Genomic DNA, 18,564 nt, shown 5'->3' with positions numbered 1-18,564 from the left:
ACTAGTAGTCAGTGTTCAGCCCTTTGGCAAGGTTATAATTAATTTAATTTCTTTTTCAATGTTTATATACACAGCTTTAAGTTTGTCATTAATGTTTGTTTCCCCAGGCAAGTTTATCTGCTTTTATAGTAGGGCTTGCTTGCTTTGAATGCTGTCTTCTACCATTCTTGCTGAAGGTTATAGAAATAAGTAGATTTACTGAATACCTAGGTACCTTGGAGGAGAAAATACCTTTAAGCCTTATGCTTGTTTTTATTTTATTGTCCATTTCCTTATTCTTCCTGGTTTTAGTCCTGCCATTACAGAGAAGTTTAAAATCTTAATTTGGATTTCAGTTTTAATGTGAAGACTACCAGAGTGATGCAGTATGGCCAGGCTCTTGAGCATACTGGCACAGATGAGAATGCAAAATGATGTTGGTAAGGTTTTCATTATAATACTGGGTATGCACTGCTGCCACTGGACATGGATATGCTACCAACTGCTATTTCAAAGTATGAGAAAACTTCTAGTTTAGTGATAGCTCTTGTGAAATATATGCAGAGCAGACTGCGGACATCTGTGATGTAGTGAAGGCTGAGTGGATCAGTACTGTGCTTTATTTTTTTTTATGTGGGAAACTGAGGAAATAATTTGTGGGCTGTGTACCTTATTCACATAAGGAGAGAAAAAATAATGTGATGAAGCCAGTAAAACAGCAATAAATGCAAGTTGCTACACAAGAGCTAGTTAGACAGTTGTCTAATTAATAGGAAACTTTGGCTTGAATGAAAAAGGATTCCAGTCATAAGTAGCACAAAGGTGGGAGTTAACTGATACAGTCAACATTGTCATTGGTAAGTTTTATCCTGTACCTTGTATGATAAGTTGCATTTTGATCAAAAACAGGTCACTGCACAGATGTAACAATTACAATTATGCTGCAGGAAGAAGAGCAAAACTCTGAAAGATAATAAGTTTGAGAGATCACTGGAAATCAGATTAATACTAGTGGTTTCAGTACCAGTATGAAACACACAGATGTGTTTTGAGTTCCCACTGTGTTAGAGATACTGTTATTTAAAAAATCTGTTTAGTCAGTTAGTGGGTAAGAGACAAGTTGGACTACAAAATCTATTGCTTGTAATCCTGTATTTTCAAGAAGCTGCTTACCAGGCCAAAGAGAAGCTCAAGTGTAAATATTTTTGGTGATTTTATTTCCATGTTCTTCCCTTTGGCAGTCATCTAGCACTGTCCTTAATGCTCAGCTGGTGTGCCATTTCATGGAATGGTCCTTTGTTCAGTCTTGTACTAACTTTCTAGCCAAAGTATGCTAGCCCTTCAAGGGGTCTAGCTTGAGCAGTGACGGAAATTATTATTGCAATAGACATGTAATAGTCCAGTTATACTGTTGTTACCAGCCAGGTGCTCTTTGTAAGGTTGAAGGCTGCTTTAGAAAGGGCCAAGTTACAGCTGAAATAGGTGAGATCTTCAGGTGTAGTTGCTGCTGTTGCAAATTTTTAGTTTGCTTTATCCCTCTGCAGCTTACATCCCCTGGAAACCATTTCTGTATTGAATGCCTGAACATTTCATAGATTTTGGGGAAAAAGAATCCCATTCAATGAGTATGAAGTAGGACATGTTTGTTTTCTCCTAAGGGTTCTACAGGCTGCTTTCTAGCTGTAACTAGTAAGGAGACTGTCTCTGTTTTAAATATCTGCTTTTAGGCTGATCACTGCTTGGTTCTTTATTAAACGGCTAAAAGCCACAAAACAAGTTGGTGCCAGGATTACCCACTGGTGTCTGGCCCTGCCGATGGAGCCGTTGTGTGTGTGCAGGGTAGGCACCGCGGCAGTGAATGCTGTCCATTTTCGTCGAAGGGAGAAGTGTGGTTTCAAGTGTACAGGGCACAATTTGTGGGGGAGGGATATGTTAATGGTGCAGTGGCAGTAGAAAGCGGGGGCTGCTGAGACTGAAAGAAAAAAGGAAAATGCTTGGGGACATGAGGTCCAAATTAAGATGTTGGCGAACCTCAGGTTGAAGAAATATTTATTTTCTGCTTTCAGTAAATTCTTATTCCTTAGACTGCTACTGTTTAATTATTTGACTGTTTATTACTTTTTGACTTGCTTTTCCATTTTATATTTCAACTTAGCCACAGTGGTGTAAATATTTGAGGTAGAATTAAGGGAAGCGCAGCTGTATAAATCCATTGCTTTTTTTTCCACCAGGTTATCTAAGAAGGATTCTTTATTCTTTGCCCTAGTCTCTGAAAGTGCTATGAAGTAAGCTCACACTTTACGTGTATGTTTATTTCTTTTTTATTCCAGTTAAGCTTTGTCAAATGGATGTTGGAAAAAAGAATATTGCTTATTTTGGAAACAATACACAAATAAAGCTTATTTTAAAAACATTCAGACAAAACAAGGAATTTTTCTCAGCTGCATTCTTACGACAGTTAAATATCAAGCTATCTATATCTGAAGAAAGAGCATGAGAAGTGTGTTTTGTAAAGGAAGCAGGTCCCAAGAGTTTTGGAACCACATTGTGTGTGCAATAAAAGTGCAGAAATAGGTTTTGAGGTGTGTGGGGTTCAAACAACTCATTTTTTGCCCCTTCAAATAGAACAAAAATAACTTTAACTGGCCCAGGGTTTCCCCCAGGAGAACTTTCTCTTGTGTGGGACTCTGGCAGATTCACAGTCCCCTCTGCGAGTTCCTGCGTGGCTACTGGTGTGAGCTGTGCTACGCAGTTCCTGGCAGTAATGTTGGTTTTGGCCTCTCCAGAGGCTGGTTGTCAGTGGATTTAGGGAGTTTGAGGCAAGTCTGTCTGCTGCATCTGAGAGCAGTTTGAATAAAGTGAAGTACTGGGCCCTGGGAGCTTTTGATGAAAAAGGACTTCTGCTTGTATGTGTTCCTGTTCACTTTATTTTACAGAAGAATATTACAGAACAAGTATGTTCCCAATGAGAGCAAGAAGAAGCAACTTTATTATAGCGTGTGGAGGCACTATTAATGATAAAAATCTTGGAGTGGAGTTTGCGAGAAAAAAGTAGAGTTTCAACACAGGAACTTTAATCCCCCAGCGTTCGTTTTGGACAGCAGAATTATTCTCCTACTGATGCAGTGCTTAACAGAGACTTAGCTATTTTTTCAGTGAGGAAAAGTATTCTGGCAGCCCAGAGAGACAGTGCTAAGCCAAGTTGGAAGGCTTAAATATAATTCCTTCTAAAAATTCAGATTAAGGAACAATTTATGAAGTGCTGCTTGAACCAACATGGCTTCAAGGAAAATCAGATTATGGCAGTGTTCTTCAACAACCGAAATGTAGCCGTTTGATTTTTTTTTTTCATCTCAGACAGAAACTTAGTTTTTCCTTTCACACTGACGGTCTCTGTCCAGGAGCAATATGGAAAGTACAGTGTCCTTACAGTAGGTACATGGATGGCAGGAAAATTTGTAGTACAGCAAGTAGCCTGATAGAAAGAACTCGTGCTTGGGGAGGTCTAGGGGCTAGAAAGGTGGGATTGTACCCCATATCAAATGTGAAGTTTCACATAGGAGTGTGGGGAGGACTCAATGCAGTGGTGTTAACTGCAGCTAGGAGTTCCTAAGTTCAGGTTTTTATGGAAGAAGGGTAATCCGTATGTATTCACAGAAACCAGAAAGAATTAGAGAATATTTTACAATTTAATTTCATTGAGCTTCTCCATATTCCTCAAAGAAGCAACATACTGAAATGTAGTTCTTCATCATCTGGATGTAAAAGTTTTGGCCTGACAGATCTCCTCGAGAGAAGGGTAAATCTCTTTATATGTATACGAGGCGGTGTGGTAATAATTTTAGGGTTTTGAAGTACTTAATTGTTAACAAGTCCAACATCTCAGCAGCCAGGAGAGCTAAAGTATTTTTAAATTTGCCTGTTGGGGACTTTCCCCAGGCAGGGTCTTTCTACTACATGCAAAAGCTGCCATGGCTGTGCAGGGGCAGCAGAATTACCTTCCAACCGCACTGCCTGTGTGTGAATTGCAAGGTGATCATTTGCTGTGCTTAAAAGTTGGTTTTCTCTTGTAACGTTCTTCAGGTGGTTGATAATTGGGAAATATGTTTTTAATGTATAACTAATATACCTCTTCTAATCATATTCTAGAATTGTTATGTAGGAGATCTAAGACAAACATAAACACAAAACTTCCGTTCACCAGTGAAGTACTTTAATATATAAATGAACTTGATAGACATATCGCTTGTGGAAATGCAGAAGATACTGAGTTTTCCTATCTTTGTGTAATCAGAATGCTTATTTAACTGATAGGTAGGAATAAGTTTACGCTTTTGTATTACACATGTAATTCCATTTTTTTTTAAAGTATCTATGCAGCTGACAACTCAAAAACAAGACGGGTTATGGTTGGCTTGCTTCATGTAACAAATTGATGTGCACACTCACAATTTTTTGTTTGAATATTGAATGTTAAACTACATTTAGGAGAAGGTGCTATCCAGGAATTTGTATTGGCTGGGCTAAGGAGCTGGAATGAGAAAAGTTGGTGTGTTGTATCTTCCATGGCAGAAATCAAACTAGTGGCTTTGTTTATTGGGGTTTGAATTCCCCTTGATTTGGTCATGATAGAAGTTCTTTGTTGTTAAAGTTGAGCAATGGCATGTAACATAAATATAATAGTTTTCGAAGTTTTATCATTTCAAGTGCTATTAATTAGAATGCCAGCCTTTCCAGTTTGCTTTATTTTTGCCTTAGCAGTGAGCAAGCACCTTTTTTACCTTTTAAGGGTAAAAATTCACTTACGTGTTACACTTAAAATATGAGTAAGTGAATGTTTAAAAAGTTCTGTTTTGTCAAAAGTTATTTTTAAACTCTTATGTGAGGTACTGCAAACTCAAATGGCTTTTTATCCGTCAGTTTAGGTATTCAGCTGTCAGTTACTTGCCGCTTGAATTGTGAACAATTTTTTAAGCGCTTGGAACTCTTAATGGAAATTGCAAGCTCTTTTAAGAAAGGAACCTCCATAAGGGATGTTTCTTGAATAAGAGGTAATGTGATACAGTGTTACTGAAGATTTTAGTGAAAGCAGCAAGAGGTGTAAACCAAACAAGCTAAAACCAAAAAAAAATCAGCCTAATATCAATGTGATACTAGAAGAAAGAATTTTCTGTTGAATTTTTTTTTTGTTTCAAACTTGCTTTTTCAAATACTGTAACGTACTTAACAGCAATTTCAAATCTTTTTAGTAATAAACATTAATCTCTAACTTCAGGATTCATGTGTTTTTCAAATGTTAATATACCCATTTAATGTCACCATTTATCAAAATAAATGCATAATTTAAAATGAATTCTGTTGTGAAGTTATAATGGTCTTTGTTTCATTGGCGTTGGGTGTTGATCTTGTCTTAAAGTAATTTGCTTAGGAGTCACTACTGAAGCAATTAATAGTCTAACGTAGCTAAGGCAGTTCAGGTTGATTAAGAGGACAATTCTGGAGGGCTGGGAAGAAAGGCAACATATTTTTAAGCATTATCTCTTCTTTGCGAACAATGAATCTGTTTTCTGGCTCACTTTTATTGTACTGTTGTAATCTTGTAGTATATGCAATGAAATGTGAATAACCATTTAAAAGCCTGGGTCTTTTGTTAAGATGTTTTCATATACCCTATATTCAAATTCTATTCAAGTGCCCATTCCTCTGTTTTCACCTTCCCCAACCCAACCAATTTTCTAATTCATTTCCCTTATTGAGAAGCATAGTGATACATTCCATCAGCCACATATTTAGCAGAGAAACAGGAGACTAGAGATTGAGTTCTATGGCTGTTTTTTCAGGACTAGGTTCTTTACCTTGGAAATCAAAAGGAAGAATTAACTCTTGCTGTAATGCGTGGCTGTTCTATGGTCAGGATTTGATCAGGTTAGAAAAAGGAATCCATGCTTTCCTTCTGTCCCTTTGTCTCCTGAGTGTTCTCTGCAGGTAAGAAAGTGTAATTCCTTGATGTTTGCGCCTGCACAGCCATGGGTACGTGGTTAGATGATTTACGGAACTGGGATGTATTTGCTCTTTCTTAGTGAGCGGGAAGATTAGAAATAATGCACACACCTAAGGTATCAGGCAAGTTTGGCCCACACAGTAGTACACACTTTCTGTGCAGTACTTAGGTAAGTGCTGCCTTCATAGGGAAGCCCTTTTCTTGGGCATTCTGAATTTATAATCCTAAAGTTTTAAGGAAGATTTAGAAACAAGTATATGAAATTGTTCCTCAGCTCCTTTTAGGATACATGTTTTCTGAAAGTATCTCGATTATTAGCTTCAAGACCATTCTAACTGTAGAAATCAGACTAGAAAAATCTAATAAAACTTTAAAACATAGAATCATTTAGGTTGGAAAAAAGTTTAAGACCATGGAGTCCAGCCGTTAGCCCAGACTGCCAAGCCCACCACTAACCCATGTCCCCAAGTGCCACATCTGCACATCTTTTAAATACCTCCAGGGGTGGTGACTCTGCCACCTCCCTGGGCAGCCTGTTCCAGTGCCTGACCGCCCTTTCAGTGAAGACATTTTTCCCAATACCCCATCTAAACCTCCCCTGGCACAGCTTGAGGCTGTTTTCTGTTGTCCTGGTACTCGTTAAATGGGAGAAGAGACGGACCCCCACCTGGCTGCACCCTCCTGTCAGGCAGCTGTAGGGAGCGATAAGGTCCCCCCTGAGCCCCCTCCTCTCCAGGCTGAACCCCCCCAGCTCCCCCAGCCTGGTGCCCCGGCCCCTTCCCCAGCCCCTGCCTGGCTCTGGACACGCTCCAGCCCCTCAATGTCCCTCTTGTCGTGAGGGGCCCGACACTGACCCCAGGGTTCCAGGTGCCGCCTCCCCAGTGCCGAGTGCGGGGGGCCGGTCACAGCCCCGCTCCTGCTGGCCACGCTGTTTCTGGTACAAGCCAGGACGCTGTTGGCCTTCTTGGCCACCTGGGCACACTGCTGGCTCACGTTCGGCCGGTGGTCGCCCAGCACCCCCAGCCCCTTCCCCCCCAGGCGGTTTCCCAGCCCCTCTGCCCCCAGCCCGTAGCGCTGCGTGGGGCTGGTGTGACCCACCTGCAGGACCCGGCACTGAGCCCTGTTGAACCTCATCCAGCTGGCCTGGGCCCATCGATTCAGCCTCTCCGGGTCCCTCTGCAGAGCCTCCTGCCCTCAAGCAGATCAACACTTCTGCCCAGCTTGGTGTTGTCTGCAAACATCATTGTTTGGAAGAAGGAGCAACCAATTAAAGCAGAGCCCAGGAAAGAAAGTTTGTAAAAAGGAAATACATAAAAGGCTTGTCGCTTCTATGATGTTGTACTACAAAATACCAGATGATTGTGTCCAATATGTTGGTTACAGAAACTGGGACTGATTTATACGTTTTTTTGTGGTCATGCTTGATTGCCAAAATACCCATCTGAAAATAGATGTGGAGGTCAAGGAGATGTGCTACAAAATGTAGATTTGATCGTCTTTGGCAAGACACATCACTTCTTGTTAGAGCAGGTGCAAAGAGATGCTTTCTTGAAAGTAGATCATCCTAGTTAATTTTTTTCTGCAAGGTTGTCTTTATCTGAGAAGCTATTCTGCTATCCAGCAATGGCATTCGATGGCAGTTGCAATTTGTGAAAGTCACAAACATGTCAGTGTATATATACAGCAGAGTGTATAAATGGCGGAAACACTGTTTTCAAGGAAATGGGAATAAAGCTGTGCAGCTCACATCTGAGAAAATCAAACGAGGTCCTTGGATTCTTTGTTAAAAGGGTATTTCTGATACCTAACTCAGATGGCACTGGTATTTCTGGGCTACCTACATACTCTTTGAAAGAGATGGTCTCTTTTTCTTTCTTTTTTTTATTCATAGCTAGGCAGCAATCCTAAATTGTACACTTAAAATAGGGCTCTGTGAATGTGTTTCAAAATGCAAAACCTGGTGTTTGGCTCTGTGATTTCCCCTTTATCTTTTCCGAAGCTAAACAGATATCCCAGACATGAGAATGTACTTCCTGATTCTGACTTGCTGGCCATGAGATGGGCTGTATTTAATTTTAAGTGTTGCTGTGCAACTGAACAATTACTTAGCTTAATTATTCAAATGTGGTTCAAGTGTTGATTGAAAAATTTTAGGGGTGTTTCAATAGAATTGTGTAACACCTAGACTGAGACTCAGTTTGAAGAGAAACTGTCCTTGAGCAACTAAAGTTAGTTTCTTATATTCTTGGATAGCTTCTTATATTGTGTTTCTGAGTTCAAGCTCTGACTTGCATATGTAACTGCAGGATTATGCTCCCGAGAATAATTTATCATAATTCGTTTATTTTACTAAATGTGAAGTTTAGAGCGCTTTATCCTCTGTTTTTGCAGAACAGTTTTGTGGTAGGAGCTGAAACCTCTGAAATTAGCTACAAAATGAAAGTCAAATAATGAAAAGAAATCAGAACAAATAAAGTTCTCATGCAGCATAGCAACTTAATGGAATACAAGTTTAATTTTAAACGTAATTTATGATTATTTTTTTTTTTTCTAATTTCAGGGTCAGATAACACTAATGGATGTCCCCGTATTCAAAGCAATTCAGCCAGAGGTAAGTGGTTTATTGGGTTTGTTTTCAGATTTACATGAAGAAAAGTTATGCCACTGTATAAATTCTGGAATTGCAACGTTGTCCCAGTTCATATAGCTCCAAAGCAGATGGTTTTTGTTACGCAAAACTATCTGGAACTAATAGTTAGTTTGGGGATTGAAGTATTGGTATTTAAATATGTTCAGCTAGTGCCAGAGATGAATTATCTGGGTTTTAATGTTTCTGAATTATAAACATCTTGATTTGATTACTCTGATCATAACGTTTTAGGTTTCAGCTCCTGATACCTCATGCCATACCTCGTACTGTCTTCAGTTTCCCTAACTGATTCGTATCTTTTTTGGAAAAAGAAAAATGGCTGTAAGGACATCGTGTATTTAAAATGAGTGTGATCTGTGGATATATTGGGATAATATATTCATGATTTGTGTCTTCTGTTTTATGTAAAATGCCATATTACTTTCTGATTGCAATCTGACTTGAACTGATGTTTTTAGAATCTTCTGTGACGATAATAGATGATTAATTTGTTTATTCTTATTTCTGCATGATTAGCATTTTCCTGTGGGCGTTGTTTTGCACTTTGAAGGTTTATTGTCCACTTCATCAATAGTGTGTAAGTCTTTTTCAGCTCATCAGTCACCTTTAGGCTATCATATGCTATTTTATTGGTAGCAGGCATTTGTTGTGTCCCTGTTGTGGCACACTGAAGAATATTTTGTATCCAGTGGAGAAACCTGCTGAATCTCTTGGCTGTGATTGTTGATTTCATCATTTGTGTACCCACAATTTTTTTGAAGGCTTCCTTTTGATCTGTACTTGAAAATGTTGTGATGATTTAGCTTTCATGATTTCAGCAAGCTATTTCCCAACCCATGTGGATTTGTGTGGGTCTTTTGGTTGTTTTTTTTCTCTAAAATCCTTCAAAGAGGCTCCCATTTGATCTCTCTGGCTTCCCCCCCCCCCCCCCCCCCGCCCTCCCCAGGTATCCTTAGAGTTTTTTTGATGGAATACGTTTATCCTGATCTTCTAATAGGTTCGATCTCTTTTTTTAAAAAAAAAAAGCTGTTTGAAAACTTTAAAGCATTTTACCCTTTTATCTGATTCTTCTAAACATTTTCCTGATATGTGTTTGTCAACTTTTTCTAATGTTAAACGTTACTGCTGTGTCGGGTTCACCCTGCTCTCGAATGTTGAATACACTCTTCAGTGTTCTTATGCAGTGCCTCGTATCTAGCTAGTCTGAGCTTCAAGGTACTGAGTAGTGAAAAATCAGAACACTGATTTAACTAGTTAGAACTTTGTGTAATGATCTGTTAATAAAGAAAGTCCGCTGCTTGAACTTATGGTAGTTTACTCTTTGCAGTCTGCTTCCAGCACTGCACAGGATGAGCAGTCAGCTGTGTAACAACCACAAGGAAGCAAGCAAGCAAGGAAGTTAGACATAGTGGCAGTGATCCAGTACTCCATACCTCATAATTTATTGTTCTTCTTATGCTGCCTCTTGTATCTCAGATTCTGTTGTGTGAGCAGACCTACAGTAAGTCTCTGGGAGATCAGAAGAAATGCCAAGAAAGTACATGTAATTTTGTTGGCTGTTCTAACCCATTATTGTAAACTGTAAAAGAGAAAAGCAGAATAAAATAATGAACTGTACCCCAAAAAATCCCAGCTGTGAGAGAGCAGGTGACTATCTCTATGAAGTAATTCCTTTTAAGAAATCTGTATTTACTGCATAAGTAGAATTTATGTGATGTCTCCACTGGAAAATACCCATATGAGGAGGAAGAGTAGCTGTTTTGACACTTCAAGTGTTTGTACAAAAACAGTTGACAGCACAGACAGCCTGCAAGTATTACCTGTCCATCAGTGCTGCTTCACAGGTAGACAGAGGTCTGTCGTCTTGTATCTGACGTGCCTCTGAATTGTCTTAATCCTCTATGGAAAAGGGAATACAGATTAACTCTCAGGTCAGAAGAAGCTAGACACATGAAATGCTTTCCTCTCTGTTTTGCAGATGGGGAAAACCGACATGGAACACTTAGTTTGCCTAAAGATGTCTTGACGCAGATTAATGAAGTGTTGTAGATACCTGAGTTTCTTTGAAGTATCTATCAGGCTGTGGTCTGTGTCTGTGTCTTGATTTGGCTTGTAGATCTTTACATAACGCTTTTACATGTGCACTTGAACATTGTTGAATTTTTAATTAGAAAACAGAACAATATTGAGGTGAATTCATCTGTATAAAAGGACTTTCTAAACTTAGGCTTTAATGAGTGACTAAAAGGCATTGATAGAATTTGCGGTTTTTATTCTAAATAGAGTATCTACTAGCACTGATACCAGTTTTCACAGCTGTCATCTGCATGCATGGTGGGAGATAAGCAACATCTTTCCCAGTGTGCCAATATACAAAAACTGGGTGCTTATTACAGATGGCTGTAACTCACCAACAAATCTTTGTTGTACAGGCTGTGAATCCTCACCTGCTTCCTAGACTCTGTAGAATGGGATAGAAGTAATATTTTTAGCTTTTAATGTGTTTTGTTTTCCCAAATAAGCATTTTGAAAGATGTATTCAAAGTTGCATAATTTTTAAAATAACTGGAGATGGATTTTTACCTTCTTTAAGGGTTTGTGAGCAATATTCTTTAAATATCATAGTTTTTCTTAGCTGTCTATTGTGTTGCATTTTCTTCATTATGTTAAAATCTTTTCTTAAAGTATTGTGGGTATGTTTTTTTTTAAAAAAATAACATCAGAATTTCATCTTGGTTACCTTAACAAAAACCAGAGCTGAACCACTTTTTAAAGCAATATATAGTAATTTTTCTTTTAGCATCAAAATCAATGAACATACTTATAGCACACACTTACACGCTTCTACAGCTTTTTGCCTCTATCTGTAGCAAATAAATATAATTCTTTCTGTCTATATTCAAATTGCCTACAGATATCATGGGTTCATGTGTGTACCACGGTTCCTGCACATCACCCATTACAACTTTGTGGTTTATGCTTTTAGGAAGAAATGTGTAGCCCACCTAACTCAGGATTAAGGTAGAGTGGATTACTTTACGTTTAGGGTGAGCTGGAGGCATGGACTTGAACAGTTAGCATGTCATAGTATATAGTGACATGATCCTCTGCCTGATTTTTAAGCAGACTGTATCACTTCAAGTGATACTGGAAACCACCTTTCCTAATCATGAGAAATGCCTGCAAGTTACTTATGAGAAAAGAAAATAGAAGGAATTGCTGTTTCTTTGTTAATTAAATAATTAGTGGGCTGCAGTATAAGAAATTGAGGTGATAAAGAACACGCTTCTGCTGCGTAAATGTCTGTATGAATGCAGTGAATTTGCATTTTCATTTTTGGGAAACAAAAGAAGGTAGGAGTTTCCCAAGTCAATCACATGATTTCCCTCTATTCGCTGTGAATGACAAATGGTATGTTGGTTTTTGGTTTCTTTCTGTTGCAGTGGTGGTGGCTTTCTAGAGAGCAGTGACTGTAAAGTAAAAAGGTAGTCACAGACTTGCTCAGTTGTGCTGCTGGTAGCTATGTTAGCATTAACTAAATGCCAGACGTGCCCTTGCAGAACACATTAGCTTACTTTTATTGGAAAATCTTATTACTTATTTTTCATATTTTAATACATCCCCCAAAATTACTTATCCATATGTACTCACATTGAAAATCTTTACTGGGCTATTGTTTTTAAATCCTTTATCCCCTTTGCTTAACTAGTCTAGGCCATGAAAAAAAAAATACGTTTGCTTATTGAATATGCGTCTCTGCTTGTTGTGAACTGTATAATGGTTCTGCTGTTAATCCTTGCTTTTTCTCTCCTCCTATTTTTGAAACTTTCACTTTGATCCATCTATAAAGTTTTTAATGAGAAGCACAGTCTCTCTGCCGTGTGGTACAGGTTATAATTTGTGTCGCTGTAGTATTTTGTAAGAAAAACAAAATTTTACAGATTCAAAAAGGAATGAAACCAAAACGAGTTACAGAGGAAGTTCAGCTTTTGTTTTCTTGATCCTGAATCTTTCAGTCTTTCCCTCATTTTAAAGAAATTACATGTAACAAGATGTTGGTAGTTGTGGTGGTGTGGCTTCTGTGCTCGAGTTGACTGGCAGACAAAGGAAATAATCCTTGTGAATACCTCAGGTTTCAGACTTGTGGTGGAAAAAGTGCAATTCTAGAGGAAGATCAAAGAAACATGCCTGAAGTCAAGTAATGGAATAGATAGCACAGTCTGTTTAGCGAAAATATGAGTATTTTTATAGAAGAATGGTTTCTGAATTCCAATTCAGCAAATTAGCATGCTTTACTGCAGGAGTGTGTGCAGAGTCAGGTCTGTGCTCTTTAGGACTGTATTACTTCTCCCAGACCAAATGCAGTGAAGGCAAAAACCTTGGTGGCTTCTGTTAGTGGCACCTTTGGACAGCGGGGTGAGCAGTGTCAAGGGCAGTGAATTTAGGCAAGCAGGTTCTAGTGAGGGATAAGAGGGTTCTGAACAACAGAGTTTCTTCTGAGCAGAGTGGTCAGGTAATAATACCGAGAAACTGTGGACAGGCAGCAACGGGAAAGTACTTTTAGTTTATAGTCACAAGAAAAGAAAGCTGGCTGTACAGAGGAGAGGGGTCTTGCAAATAAGATGGAGGAGCATTTCCTAAAGGGAGGGGAAGAAGGGCTTTGTGAACTCTCAGAAGTGTATGCCTCTCCTGTGTCTGTCCCTAAACAGCAGTGTAGATGTTGGCTTAAGCTGTTGAAGAAGCTGAACTGATAGCCCAGGGCCTGAGGGCCTCTGTAACGGTGCCCCAGCACCTCAGTAAGAGGATTTTGATGTGTACCTTTCAGGTCAGGAGCAGAATCTTTTGCCTTGCAGTATCTAGTGCTGTGTGCTTTCACTCAAGAACGTGGATAGGGCCAAAGGATTCTCAAATTTGTTACCACTAGCAGTTATCGGGACTGCTTTGTCTGTTCTGCTTCTGTGCTGAGCTTCAGGCGTGTATAGGAGAGAATGTGCCTTTCGCTCTGTCATTTTATCGGGACCCCATATACGCTGCAACCATCTCAATCCCATACCTGTCTTCTCTCAGCTGCACCCGTGTCTTTTCAAATTATCTTAAGCCTAAATCTGTTACAGTGTGGTTTTTTTACCTGTCTCCAGTTGACAATCTGCCTCCTTTCTACCTCCTGTACTCTGAGTTCATAATATTCCCCTCCTCTGCACACACACCCGCGCACACCCACCCACCCACCCCACTCTAGGAGTCCAAATCCACCTGTAACTCTCACATCTCGTATACCTCATCCCTGTGCCTTTGTGTCCTATGGTACCCTTCACAAATGACTATTTCAGCTTGTGGTCTTACTACAGAGTTGAAAGCTTTTGGGGGAGGCAGGGAAAGGACCGTTAGAAGACTGGTTGAAGCAAGTGCTCCATGCAGGTGGAGCTGGGAGCTGCTGTGCCTGTGAAGTGTTTGTGTAGACCAGCAGCATGTGTAGAAGTGTTGAGAAATCTCTGGTTTGGAGCAAAATGTGGTGACCCTGTAATACCCTTTGAGTGCAAGATCACAGAACATTGCCTTTCTAAAAGATTTCATCTGTTTAGCTTTAATGGTGAGGAAAGATGCTAAAAAACCTGCAGTAATGTTGAAGAATATTTTTTGTCTGTTTTTTTCTTTTTAACTTGGAAAACTTATAATTTCAGTCAGCCCTGGTGGGTTATTCTGTATTCTTGACTGAACTAGCATTTCAGAGTTTTAGACAGTATGTGATATGGTCAATAATGTCCAATTAAGTCTTTACCTTTTCTTGTGAGACTGCATGAAAACACCTTTCATTCCAAGTTAAGGATGATAATGTACAACTCTTTGTACAACCTTATAGCCAGCCTCAGGCCCAGGAATCCAGTAACAATCTTACGTAGTCAAAAGAATCTGCTAGGAATGTTTTCTGGGAGCGGTTTCTGCTGTTTAGATTTCAGTGTGTACTGAGAAGTTTATTCCCTGGCAGTCATTGTTTTCTCTTTCCGGTGAGACAGTGAAAATCTCAACAAGGTTTTTCTGGAGCAGAGGCTTCAGTTGTCTAAGTCTTCTGTCAAAGCAGGGAGACCTCCTCTTTGAAATAATAATGATAAATGTATATATACACATATATATGTGGTCTGTGGTCCGAGAGTCAGGTCTTGCATCTGTGCCCAATAGATACTAGACCTCTAATTTGGAGTGTGTAAATATAAATTTGACCTTAACATTAATACTGTTATTTACATATTGTCTAAAGATTCTTGGTAATGTTTTCTCTTGAAAATTATATCATTTCTGTTGCTAATCCCATCAGTGCCACAAACCTCAGTGCTAGCAGGCTGCTAGCTAGGTCAGGCCTGCTTCTGGTGTCTGTACCGTGTAAGCCCTTAGATGTACAGTGCCAGGGCAATGAGTCACTTCTGCCTGGAATCATCATTGTTTTCTTAGTTGGTGATGAGAATTTAAATAGTACAAGGACAGGTTCTGGATGATTAAGAAATTATCATGCTTTCCCTAAACCTGAGACAGCAACTGCTTTTTGTCTGCTGTTAAGGAAGTGCAATCATCGGATGCCAATAGGGATGAATCGCCTTATATTCTCCCAGGTGCAGAGCTGTGATTGTTACTCCATTAGGAACTGCAGCATTAGCAGATGCTGAGGGATAGAGGATGTGACCAAGAGTCTCTCGGATGGCTTCCTTCTTCAGCAGCCCGCTCTCCTTTGCGGCAGGAGCAGCGAAGGGCTGGGTGGTTGGCTGTGCACAGCCGTTGCAGTGCAGGTATAAGGAGATGGGCATGTACATTCCTGTACCAAACATGCCGGTGCTTTCCAGGATGGTTTTTGGTGGCAGAACTTCCTAGTGAAATTTGAAGGAATGGCCCTAAATACAAAGCTGGAGACTCCATATTCTTCCTAGTGCCTCTGGACAGGAGCATCTCAGTCTTCTCTAACAAATACCAGCATGTCCAACAAATGGAAGAATTTATGTTCTCTCTTAACTGGCATGAGACTCCTTAATAGTTTTGGGACATTGGTTAAAAAGACATTAAGAAGTTTCTGATTTAAAAAAAAAAAAATCAAACTTTTTTTTTAAACAAAAAAAAACCTCCAAAACCCCCACAACCAAAACCAAACAAACAAACAAAAAAACCCAACCCAAACTTTAAAGCCTACAATATCCAGATAGAAAATTCTTCTTAACTGTCTTAAATGGCACAATTATTGGTTATACGTTGTTGAATCATCTTACCTATGTTCTGTGGTAGCTGGATGTATAGTGTAAAAGTTTAAATAGAGTAGTTTTTAATGTGATAATAAAACTGAGAGTGCTTCAGAGTGGGAGATGTGGAAAGAAAGCATGAATAAATGAAAATGAAAGGCTGTACTTTGCTATTATGCCACTTCAGTTATTAAACTGTCTTGATTATTTTTCTTGGTAGCGCTGTGGAATAGGTGTGTGCTATATGCTCTATGTATTTACATCTGTATGCTGTTGTATATGAATAGAAGAGCTTATTTTGGTGTGTTTAGTTTGTTTTTCATTAAAACTGCTTTATTGGAATCAAGTGGTAGTAGATAACAGGGAAGATTGATATAGTTGCCCATCTGCTAAGTTTTATGGACAAGTAAGAGGCATTGTAGCTTTGTAGATAAAGTAATGCTTTTTCAGCCTTTACGAGTAATTTGTTAAGTTGTTGAGACCTGTAGTTTTTAGGGTGACTTAAGTACATGAATGATGTGGTTTATTTTTTAACTTTTAAGCAGGCCTCCTGGCTCCCTTCTACTCCAGAAAATTATTTAAATGCTGGGTGTTGCTCAACTTAAAATTAAATGGGCTCCTTTGGAAGGGAAGACGGGAAATAGGGTTTCTTTTATTGTTGCTGCACAGAATGACAATTTTGGTAGTTCTTTAATGCAACATGCCAAACTAAAATAATGGGACATGTCTTAGATTGAGTTAGTAAAGGTGTATCTTCTCAATAGACTTTTAAGTATCTTCAGGAAACAATTAAAGCCAAAAGAAGATGCATTTTCCCTAGCTCAGATGCACATTTAAAGCAGGATTTTCCATGGTAACAAAGTGGATCTCTAATTATTTAACTGGTTTCTAATAAGAGCTGAATTAGAAAGTCCCGAAGTCAACAAAGGATGATTGTGAAAATCTAATAATTCACAACAATTCAGAAATGACACTTGTGAAATCTCAATTTACAGAAGAAACCTGAAAAGTGTAACTATATTTATTACTTCAATGTATTATTACCCTGTTAGCTATTTTGAAACTTGTAGGATTTGTCTCTCTATATGCTTTTGGCTCTGAACATGTGTTATGTGCTAATTTAAAAAAAAAAAAAAAAAAAAAAAGAAAAAAAGAATTTTCATCCTTGTTCTCGCAGGAGCTGGCAAGCTGTGGCTGGAATAAAAAAGAGAAATACAGTTCTGCACCAAATGCTGTCGCTTTCACCAGAAGATTCAATCACGTGAGTTATTTTTTTTCCAGTGTTGTTATGTGTGCATGTTTAAAAAGTCTGCGGAATTAAGTGTTCTGGCACATCACTTTTATTACTGATCACAGCTGTTTACCTGAAAACTTAAAGTATCTGCTATAAGGAGTTTATCCTCAAGACACAGAAAGATCAGAACAGTACTGAAGAAATAGCTGTGTTTTAAATAGCAGTCACTGATGAATATTAAGTGCAATATTGCCTAATTAATATTAGGGGCAATATTAAGTGTTTGGCTTTCTTATTTCCCTATAAATGCTGGCTGTCCTTTACATAAATACAGAATCATAATTGCAGATTAAAGCCTTACCATACAGGATTTTTGGAGTAGTAATTTGATGTAATTTCTTTCTGTGTTAGTTGTGTGTCTTTTGCTCCATGTAGATCTTTTTGTACCTAGAAATATAAGCCTTTTGTCAGTATGGTTACCTTTTTAAGGTGATTCTTTGCAAACTTTAAAAATTCCAAACAATTTTACTATACAAAACTCGTTCTTTAACCCTTTATCTGACATAATTTTTCAGGTAGTGTATTTGAGATTCATGGCTTTCTCATTTAAAAATTTCTCTGTGTAAAATCAACTTCTAAAATATGATCAGAATTTTAGCTTTCTCAGCAGTTAAAGCTGTAGGAGTCCACCTGTGTAGTTAACGAACCAAGTCTCAAAAGTGTAATGTTTTTTTAATGTAATGCCATATTTTGTATTTCAGATGAAGTAATTTTGTTACAGTCATCTTTCCTCTTGTAAATGTTTAATAATGTCTCAAACTTACAAGCTCTATTCCAGACCTATCTTCTGTACCCAGTCTGAGATCTACAGATATCTTTGTTAATCATCTAAAACTAAGACTAAAACTCTTATCATGTGGGGGTTTTTCTATCAGTTGTTTACTTTCTCACTTTTCATTATTGCTCACGTTCAGGATATGACCAAATCGTATTACTTCTCATCAACAACACTTAAAAATATTTCTTAACCTTCTAATGACTGAAATGTTTGTCTGGGCATGGTTTTTGGACACTTGCCTGATTCTTCTCTTAACTAAAGAGACAATGTTAACACCACAAACGTCTTGTAGTTGTACCATCTATTGAAATCTGGGGGGTTTGAGTGGAATTTTGCTGTTTTGGGTGGTGGTGATGTGTTGGTTAGGGTTTTTTTGTTTGGTTTTGTGGTTTTTTCATATAGGTTGCATTTAGTTGACATTTTCCTGACACAGTTTTTGAAGTTGCTCCTTCATTGGACCATATATCCAGCCTCAGGCTAGTGTAAAAATTAATACTTTTTACATTAATCTCACTGATATGCCAGTGATTCCAATATCTGCTGTCTTGCTTATTCATGTAATTTCTTCAAAGATTTTATTTTCCTGAATATTCTGAAATGTTTTTGTAGTAAGGGCTATGTTAAACATCTCACTTCTCATTT

The 18,564-nt window shown here is 38.5% G+C and overlaps 1 protein-coding gene across 8 annotated transcripts in view; it reads left to right on the top strand.

Annotated features, from left to right (window-relative positions):
* RALGPS2 (Ral GEF with PH domain and SH3 binding motif 2) overlaps positions 1-18,564 on the top strand; it is a 135,938-nt gene that overhangs the window by 32,858 nt on the left and 84,516 nt on the right. For all 8 annotated transcript variants that reach the window (XM_080406590.1, XM_080406592.1, XM_080406589.1 and 5 more), the window contains 2 exons: positions 8,541-8,591; positions 17,028-17,111. In XM_080406590.1, the coding sequence (XP_080262716.1) occupies positions 8,541-8,591; positions 17,028-17,111 (135 nt within the window). The remainder of the gene's footprint in view (positions 1-8,540; positions 8,592-17,027; positions 17,112-18,564) is intronic.

The sequence above is a fragment of the Falco punctatus genome (assembly GCF_963210335.1).
Source record: "Falco punctatus genome assembly, chromosome: 11".
Lineage (NCBI taxonomy): Eukaryota > Metazoa > Chordata > Aves > Falconiformes > Falconidae > Falco > Falco punctatus.
This window is presented reverse-complemented; position numbering and strand designations above follow the sequence as displayed.